Here is a 9,426-nt window from a genome sequence, read left to right as displayed (position 1 = left end):
GTGTGTGACAGATAAGCCTGGGCATGTTGGGGCCTGAGAACTTGGCTTACTGTTGGATATTTCTAGAACATTAATACAAGAACCAGTTAACCATGACTGGGAATGTTGTTTTCCATCAAAGACAGTTTCCTCAACATTGGGAAGATTCATGTTCTGCAGCAGGAATCAGAACCTGCAGGTTTGTGAACGTTCAAAAAGAGCTTAGGTCTTCCGCAGAAAATGCTTTTATCATGGCTTAAATAAGTGGCCTTTTGATATGAATTATTGCATTAATAACATAACTTCAAGAGTTATTATATTCAATCCAGGTTGCTTTTTCTGCAATAAAAACCAAACAGTAACACTTTGTTTTATAGAAACAATATCTTTAATGTGCTACATCAGGTAAATATATAAAAGTATCATCAAAATAGTCTCTCACATATAAATTCTTAACATCTCAAAACTGTTTAAAAAAAATAAACTACAAACCAGCCTGTACAAAAGTAAAAAACAAACAAACTACAGACTCAGCAGTGTTTTTACAGTAAAGTTCTGGAGGTTTATACCAGAAACCAAAAGCGTACAGAGATTTATTCCAGTGCTACAAGACAAGAATATTTTAAAAGCTAGAAAATGTGCTGCTGTTTGTCTTCTTTTCTTGCTGAATGTGAGGTACTACTGTCTGATGTCAAATTTGGATGAAGCTTCTGTTCCACACCTTTACAGTAAAATTGCAGTTTTACTCAAACATGCGATGATTTTCTCTTGGTCGTGTTCTGTTCAGGTAATTGCTGCGTGGTGAATAATGCTTTGTCTAAATCTCTGTCCTTCTGTGTGAAGCTGGATAGCTGATATGAATGATGATCACAGGGAAACACAGCATCACATATTCATGTTTTGGCAATAACTTTTCCATCTCAACTGAAATAAATAGATGATTGACTTTGTGTTATCAAGTTATCAAATCTCTCAACACTTGGAGGGAAAAAATGAACAAAAACAAACCGTAAGACATCTAAATAAATATCAACGCATCTATTCAACAAAAATAATAAGTTAAAGAAAAATAAAGCAAACAATTTCTACCTGAGTGAAAGTTTTTTAAATACTTCACAGTTTAATATCAGCTCTGGGACGAGGATCATCTCTTGCCCAGTCTTTGGAATGCTCTTATTTTGGTGCTGTGCTCATTGGATCAGAAGAAGTTCCCTTTGAGATTTCTCTTAGCAAATCAGGAACTAATTTTGGCCACTCCTGTCTTTTTTTTTTTTTTTTGGTGAATTTTGATGTCCCCACGCCTGGAACTCAACCTCACTGTACCTCTGTTTTCACTGTTGGTCGTTTGTGGAGATGGACCACGCTGGCCCGCTCCTGAAAGCCCGGAGGAGGGCTGTGGTGTGATACTGGTACCGCAGACAGAGGCATAGGGGTTACTGGTGCGGTGATGGCAGCTGTTAGGGCTTTCAGCAGAACCGTAGCCTCTTTCTGGTCCTCCTTCCCCTCTCCTTCTAGCGTACAGGCCAGCCAGTGCTCAACAGCTTCCGCTACCTGGGAGGGGGTGGCTGTTTCTGTCAGCGTGTCTGCCTCTTGGCTGGCATCAAATCGCTCAACCATCTCCTTCATGTCCACGTTGACAGGAACGGAGGAGTTAGTCAGGCAGCAGCTGCGCTGGTGGATGAAGAGGGAGAATCGGTGGAAGAAGGTCTGTGGGCAGAGCGCGCAGCGGTAGGGCCGGTCGCGGCTGGTGTGAAGGCGCCGGTGCAGCTTCAGGTGGATGTACTGGGTGAACTTGGTGTTGCACAGTTTGCACTGATAAGGTTTTTCTCCTGAGTGCAGCCGGAGGTGTGTTTTTAAGTTGCTGGTGCTGCTGAACCGTTTGTGACACACCTGGAAAACACAACATGAAAGCTTCAGGCTCACATGACAAATTACTGAACATGAAGAAAGATGAAAATTATTGGCAAATACTGCTTGATGCTTTTGATGTTACCACCACTAATACAATCTATTCCCAGTTTATTCCAGGTATTAAACAGAAGGAACTAGTTTTTGTGAATAACTCACACCCACAGAGACTCTTCTGCAAACAAAAGGGTGAGGATGTCATCACATGACAGAGTGGACCGTGGCTCAGTGAAATTCAAACAAACACCGAGTTACCTGACCGGTGTGTGAGTCAGAGTTTTGTATTTCTATTTAACTTACACTATGTGTTGTTCTGGCATCATTGGACTGTAAGCTCTGCTGTAACATACCAGGCATTCATGCGGTTTCTCTCCGGTGTGGACCAGGTGATGTTTCTGGAGGTGGGCCAGCTGAGTGAAGCTCTTCTTACACAAGTGACACTGGAATGGCCTCTCACCGCTGTGCACTCGGAGATGAACCTATGAAGACAGGAATGCAGCTGTGAGTTCAAGTGTTCATTGGTGTGTTTGGTGTCTGTTTTGTGGAGGAAGAGTCATCACCTTTAGGTTTGAGAGCTGTCCAAAGGTCTTGGAGCAGATGTTACATTCATATTTAATCTTTCCGTTCTGTTTCTTCAAGGGGTAAGGCAGGGATTTGTGTCCGGGTCCATTCCGCGGTGCGCTGCTGCTGTTGTTCATGGACAGGCTGAGGTTCATGGCCTCCTCACAGCCACTGGGAGACTGCTCAGAAGTGGAATGATGGCTTTCAGGCTTGGGAGGGGGAGACAGCTCCGGGGTGGCTGGAGCGCCTCTTGGTGGTGAAACGTTTGGAGTTAATTCTTTCAGCCCCCCTTCAGAAGATGGAGCGTAGGGGAGGGACACCGGGAGCTGGTTAGGTGGAGCAACAGGGGGGTACGGGACTCCATCAGTGCCTAGGTAGCTGCTGTATCGGAGGGATCCTCGTGAAGGAATGATGCTAGGAAAGGGGGGGGAGTAGGAAGGGAGGACGAACCGAGGATATTGAGGGCCGTAGGAAGGAAGGAACTGGTAAGGAGGCTGAAGATGTCTGGAGTGGGGATAAAGTGGGTAAGAGGAGACAAGACCCTCCCTGTGGCCGTATAGGCCATGGAGATGAAGGGGGAGGCCTCTGTGTGGAGCATGGAGAGAGGGGTGGTGATCTGACAGGTAATGATGATTCAGGCCCAGCAGGGGTTCCCTGTGGTCAGGTTGAGGGGAGGGAATGATGCTTACGCCTTCTGGATCTTCGTCCTTCTCCATCTTTTTGCTGAAGTCCACTATTTGCTCGTTAGGTGTGTCAGGAGGAGTGTCTCTCTCCAACATCTCCACGTCAATCTTCTCTTCACTGTCTTCTTCATTCTGCTGCTTCATCTCCTCCTTTGTTCTGTCCTGAAGAAATGTCTGTTGAGGTAGATGCTGTTTGGCTTGCTCTTCTTCGCTGTGTTCTACAACAAAAAAATGCAATCTATGCTCAGTTTGAGGAGAAAGAAGACTCATCCCTGAAACATAAAGTAAGGCACAGCCGCCTACACCAGGCACACCCTCTTATGGTAAATGATAGTAGTTTCAGTTTTCACATGACAAAGATTAGAGGTTTCTGTTGTATGAGCGATTTTATGTAGGAGGCAGAGTTGGTGATGAGATGTGTGGGAGTCCGTGTGTCATGTCACATATGTGCTGCAGCACAGAAACCCTCTGAGTTTCATTTGTGAAACGTTTTCTGGGTATATGGTGTCTTACTGTACTGACCACAAGAGAAAAAACACACATCTCCTTATTTTCCTCTTCTTGCCTCTGGTTTGAGAAAAGAAATCACTTGGTTTTTTCGCACTGTTGGGGTTAGGCTGACTCTAACCTTTAAAGGAGCAATAATCTTTCTATACCATCAACAGCTCTCTCTCTGTGTCTCACATCTCCAAAGAAAGGCAGCCATACTTTCTTCCTGTAGAGACCTGAACCTGACATTGATGCTTGAACAGAACAAACTGGGTTTCTGTGTCAAAGAGCAGAAGACCACAACGATGAAATAAACTGTTGACCTTTTGGAGATTACATTCACAGACTATCAGAAGATCACGGCTGCAGGACAAAGCTGGATCCAGTACTTGATAAAGAGAAGCAGTGATACTTTGCCCCAGTTGCTTGGATGAAAGCACACATGATTCATGAGTTTCATCCTCATCACTCCGGATGGGGAGGGCATGACTTCACCTAATGATGTTCTGCAAATAGCTGGAAACAAGTGACTCACACAGGTACTTTGAACGGACGTTATTACCCTCAGATTTCTCTAACTCTTTATCGTCCAACAACACATTTAATGATGTATCATCTACAAATATCTGATTGAATGCTGAATACCAGACAAGAATAAAAGTGCTGGTGCTGAATAAAATAACGTTGAAGAATATTGTGTCTTCTTTCACTTTGACGAGGAAGACGGGTTAATTCACTGCAAAGATACAAATCAGCTTCTTTATCAGCTCTTGTAAGAAAAAGCAAAAGGGATTTTGGTGAGTCATTCTGCCAAACAGCTGAAAATAACCGATAGTCATCAGTCTTTCACTTCTTCTCATTCAGTCATTCTTTAGGGAAATCAGAGGAGTTCAGCAGCACTGACTTATCTCACCCTGTTCTCTGTAATCAGGAGGTAACTGTACACCTTCAGACAGTCATAAACAGGTCACTGCAGTAACTGTACTGTGTTTGGAGGTGGAACTCACTGTGTTGGAGGTCCTCCTGCTGGCTGCAGAGCCTCTGAGCGAACTCCTGGCTGTACCACACCAGCAGCTCCTGCTTGGGCTCCACTGGCCGAAAGGTATAGAAGTAGATGTCCCGGCCGTTCTGGCAGGCCACCAGGTTCTGCTCGGCCAAACAGCGCGCCGGGTTCACGTAACGCATCCAGTTGCTCTTGTGGACATCGTAGCCATCGATGAAGTGTTGAAGCTGGCCGCCGCTGTAAATCTGCAGCAGGAGAAGGAGCATGAGAGGTTGGAAACATGGCCACACATGGGACACAAAGACATCTTAAACAGCTGACCTGTCATCTGACTGCTGGAATAAGAACAAAACCCACAAAAACTGCAAACAACCAAATGTAATGCCTTTTATTTAAAGTGAAATCAAATCTGTCCTGCAGATTGCTGAATTGATTAGAACCTGTTTAAAAGGTTGAGAATAATTACCTCTGCCATGTACAGTTAATATCCTGCTCAGCTGTCAGTGTGCTGTGAATCCTGACTGGTACTGCCTTGTTCTGTCACTTTTTGTCTCAGCGTCTCTGTTTTGTTGTGCCTTAAAGTTTATGGGTGTGGCTTAATTATTACGTAGCACAGTCACCGCCTCCTTTTGATTCCTTTCTCATTTCTCAAATACTCTGATTCATGGACTGCACGCCAGCTGTCATTAATGGTTGAAATGAAACACTAAAAGAGGGATATGTTGATTGTGAAACACAAAGCAGATGAAAGTGAAATGTCAGAGGAGCTGGCCAGGAGCCAGCCTGCTGCAGGGCATGCCTGTGGCAGCACGTCTACCAGTGATACACGCCTGATAACAAAATCTGTCCCGTGGGGTGCTGACTTTCACTATAGAGTCGAGGCAGGAACACCCCTGACAGGTTTACAGGAAGGAAAATGCACAGGATGGTGTCAGAAAGTCCTTTTTGGGAATTGACTCGACCAGAAAAGAAAAATTTCCTAGATGATTCAAGCACCATGGAGGTGAGAGAGAAAACCTTAAAGAGTGAAAGGGGCGGAGAGATGGGCGCTGTCAGAGCAAACAATAAGCCCTTCCTTTGTGAGATGTGAGGCCAGTGCCAGTAAGCGTCTGATGACTCTAAAACTGAATCCATCATTACGTGCCGCTAGAGCACACAACTTCCTCTAAAATTTACACTGAAAGCCCTGAGCACCACAACCATCTGTGAGAAAGCAATTTTGTTTCCTTACTGACGCACAGAACCAGACGTGATGTGAGAAAGAGAGGAAGATGAAAACCTGTGGCTCCTTAACTTTTCCCAGGGTCATCTTCCCTCTGAGACTTTCCCTGATCTGCTGGTATGTGTGAAGGTTGTACAGCTAGCACACATCCTGTCCTGTCTCATGTTCTTACCCTCCAGAAGTACTTCCGGTTGGCCTGTTTGGGTACGCTGTCTTTGGTGTAGAGGTCTCCATGCAGGGGTCCAAAGCGGGTCCCCTGAGGAATGTACTCCTTGCTGAACACACCTGTCACCTGGAAAGAAGAACAGACCATTATAATACTTGTTCTTTGTGTTTGTTGTGTAGTTTAAACCTAAAGGAGTTTTCCGTTACAGCACGGGACGGATGTTAATGTTCACTTTATGCCGCTGAGGTCAGCGACCCGCACTGCTCTTCTGTCAGCTTGGACCACTCCAATTAAAGCCTCAACATGACCCACTTTCCACTCTGACGAGCTAAACCAATAAGGAGACTTAACGCTTTCTCCGACCTACTCCACTGATCTCTGACCTGCTGCCTCTTGAGCACCAGGCAGGACACAGGTGCAGATGTTTCCTATGTTAAGGAAACAACAGAATAAACAGTTTAAGTGACTTAACTGCCTTTCAGGCAGGCTGCTTCAAGCCTGAAACCTGCAGTTTCAAAATGTCCCTGTCTTGTGGGAATGAGTCAGAACCTACAAACAGATTTCCCGGCACTTTGTTGTCAGGTCCTGTTGAGCGCCTACAGGATGCACCTAATTTCTCAGGAAGATACGGTAAGTTTTAGCTCCCTGATTCAAATAGACATCATTGGACCTCTGATGACAGAACATGGTGGTGATGACATTCCTAAAGTTCTGTTTATTTTTGCCATCCTTGTGGGTTTTTTTTTCTAAGAATGTGTGAAGGCGTGCGGTCAGAACCCACCCACCAAACACACCACCCTCCGACCACTAACACACACTGGTCACCTACAATTCAGGAATAAAATATAAAATATATCGTCCTTTCAAAGAAACAGACCAGAATCAACACAGCTGACAGATTTTTGGGCAGTTAGCTACGGACTTTGTGTGTTGGGCGGGGGATGTGCGTCATCATAAGGTGATTCGTTGAAATGATGAACCAGTTTGACAGGGACATTGTGATTTGCTGGTGTTGCGTGACTAATGAGTTGTTGCAGTTGCCGAACTGCCGCTACAGCTCGACCGCTTGCTCCAGCCATGTTTGTGGGTGGGGGTGAATGAATGGAAGAAAGGGGTGGTGGTGGTAGTGGGGGTCCCTACGTGGACCCTACGTTTCCTCTTCTCAGATGGCTTGTGAGCCCGCACGGTTGAAGGCTGCCGCCTGGCTGTCCTCCTTACCCCAACGAAAGTTAATCATCTGATTTTAACCTAAACCCCCCCCCCCCCCCCCCCAGATCCTCCCTCCACCTCCAGCTCCCCCGCTGCCCATCTTACAGCCACCCGTTGCTGATGCCCCATCTGCCACGTGCCTTTTACTTATTTCCTCATGCAAGCCCCTCTGAATCTTACTGGAGGTTTCCTACTGATCCTTTCTGATAACTCTACACACCTTTCCAAAGGAAACCTTCCATCCCACACTAAGGAGCACCTGCAACATATGCTCATCACAGGAATAGAAAGGGAAACTATTCAACTGAAAAAAGACAGTTTAGGCGATGCCACTGCTAGGTATTCAGTCTCCAGTTTAGGTTATAACATATTGCTGCTATATGCTGAAAGAGCAATCTGCAACATTTAGGGTTGCTGCATTAAACACTCATATTAAACATGAATAATTGCACCTCAGTAAAGAACCAAACAGGGCAAGGGACCTTCAGTGAGGCCTAAGTTAGCTTTTATCTGCAGTAGTGGGAGTAGCTGCAGGCGGAGGAGGAACAGATGAGAGTCTGAGAACTGCAGAAGAGGAACAAAGGCAGAAAATGTCGCCTTGGTGAGGATAAAAAAAGGAAGGGGACAGCAACCACAAACTGAGTGTTGACTACAAAACAAGTGAGTGTGACACTACTCCCTCTTCTTTTAGAGATATTGAATCTGTCTTCAGCCACAGCAATATATCCCCACACCCCATACACACACCCATCCAGACAGGCTGGAGGCCACAGTCAGGTTAAAGACATTCAGAAGAAACAAGTCCTCACCTGTAGGGAGAGAAGGCCTTTAGGAAAATTGCTGCTGGTTCTGATCATCTGAATGTTTTTGTGTCCAGTGTTAATGGCTGAGATCATGTGAACAAGGTGCAAACTAAAGGCGAACATCATAGAAACTGAGGAGCATTGGCCTCACGTTGAGAACTGCCTGCCTTCACAGACACACTGGTGCACAGATATGTGAAAACCTTGCTGCTCAGCAGATCTATTGTTCTACACACAGATGGACTAACAGAACTCTAATATTGTTTTACAGCTGAAAGCACGTTACCTCGTTGTCTGCGCTGTAGTCGAAGGTGAGGTTGCGTGGGATGGAGGTCATGGCTTTGGGCAGGCTGAAGCTCGGGTCCGACACCTGGTCTGGAACAATGTAGGTGCAGTTGCGAGCAAAGTCCACCTCTCTCCACGTACTCACGTCTGACTGTGTGCTCTCCAGCTTCATTTTGCAAAGTATTGTTAGACTTAAAGTGATAAAATCAGGCTTTGGCCTTTGAGTTTGGCTCTTGTTGCTTTGGTATGGGATTACTTTGGTTCTGTTGAGGAAGGTCCCTTCTTTCAGGTATGATGGTTAAAGCTCAAGATCTGGAGAAGCAAAACAGAAGGGAAGACAGAGTGAGATTATAGTAAAATCAACCTGAATGTGAAGAGAGGAAACATCTAAATAAACCTTTAAGAGCACAAAAGCATCTGTGTTCACCTTCCACAAAATGACACAGAAACAGATCCAGAACCAGCTGCTTCCACCCATCAGAAGCTCTGCATCCATAAATGCAATAAAACAAAGCATCTTCTGACGTACCGTCACACATTCGTTCAGCTGCTGGACCTGCATGTCTTTGGCTATGGCATCTCCTGACTACCCGGTCCTCTCCGTTCTCTTTTGGTTTCTTCTCCAGCCAATCTTCTCGCTTCCAGGTTTCCCTTCAGTCTGTGGTCACTGCATCACCCTAACCAGAAACTCCTGAGCCGGGTCAACGGCAACTGTTTAAGCTCCGTGTGCCGTCCAATCACCAGCCGCCGCGGTCACATGATTGAGCCATCTGACACGCTACTGCTGCTTTTGGACAACAACATGAGGTGACGTCGTGCGGCTGACCAGCAAGTGGCTGTTGTGATGAATGCTTCCACATGTACGCGCACACGCGCACACACAAAGAAGACGTCTTAATGAATGAATAAAGGAGGAGCAGATGGCTGGCCTGGTGCCACTGAAAAACACACTCAGAGACTTTTGCTTGGTTTGGCACTTAATGAGCAATCTGCTGCCACTGTATCGCCTTGACCTACATCCCTCACACACACACACAGCTCTCTAAGTCTGCTTTAATTCAGTCTGGAAATTGTGTGGGAGCTGGATCAGAACTGGCAGCTTTACCTGTGCAGGTACA

The 9,426-nt window shown here is 45.7% G+C and overlaps 1 protein-coding gene across 3 annotated transcripts; it reads right to left on the bottom strand.

Moving 5' to 3' along the window:
- Positions 1 to 344: 344 nt before the first annotated feature.
- prdm1b (PR domain containing 1b, with ZNF domain) lies at positions 345 to 9,118 on the bottom strand. 3 transcript variants are annotated; one of them, XM_047382822.1, is made up of 7 exons: positions 8,838 to 9,118; positions 8,310 to 8,620; positions 6,018 to 6,137; positions 4,628 to 4,868; positions 2,448 to 3,349; positions 2,238 to 2,366; positions 345 to 1,869 (listed from the first exon to the last, which is right to left on the bottom strand). In XM_047382822.1, the coding sequence occupies exons 2-7, from the start codon at positions 8,478 to 8,480 to the stop codon at positions 1,294 to 1,296; spliced, it is 2,139 nt and encodes a 712-aa protein (XP_047238778.1). In that variant the 5' UTR covers positions 8,481 to 8,620; positions 8,838 to 9,118; the 3' UTR covers positions 345 to 1,293. The 3 variants fall into 3 exon arrangements, with proteins under 3 accessions (XP_047238778.1, XP_047238779.1, XP_047238780.1); XM_047382823.1 differs by lacking the exon at positions 8,838 to 9,118 and adding an exon at positions 8,736 to 8,833; XM_047382824.1 differs by lacking the exons at positions 6,018 to 6,137; positions 8,310 to 8,620; positions 8,838 to 9,118 and adding an exon at positions 5,090 to 5,903.
- Between the last annotated feature and the right edge of the window lie 308 nt (positions 9,119 to 9,426).

Source organism: Girardinichthys multiradiatus, chromosome 13 (assembly GCF_021462225.1).
Source record: "Girardinichthys multiradiatus isolate DD_20200921_A chromosome 13, DD_fGirMul_XY1, whole genome shotgun sequence".
In the NCBI taxonomy this organism is placed as follows: Eukaryota; Metazoa; Chordata; class Actinopteri; order Cyprinodontiformes; family Goodeidae; genus Girardinichthys; species Girardinichthys multiradiatus.
The sequence above is the reverse complement of the archived record's forward strand: the minus strand, read 5'-3'. Positions and strand labels throughout refer to the sequence as shown.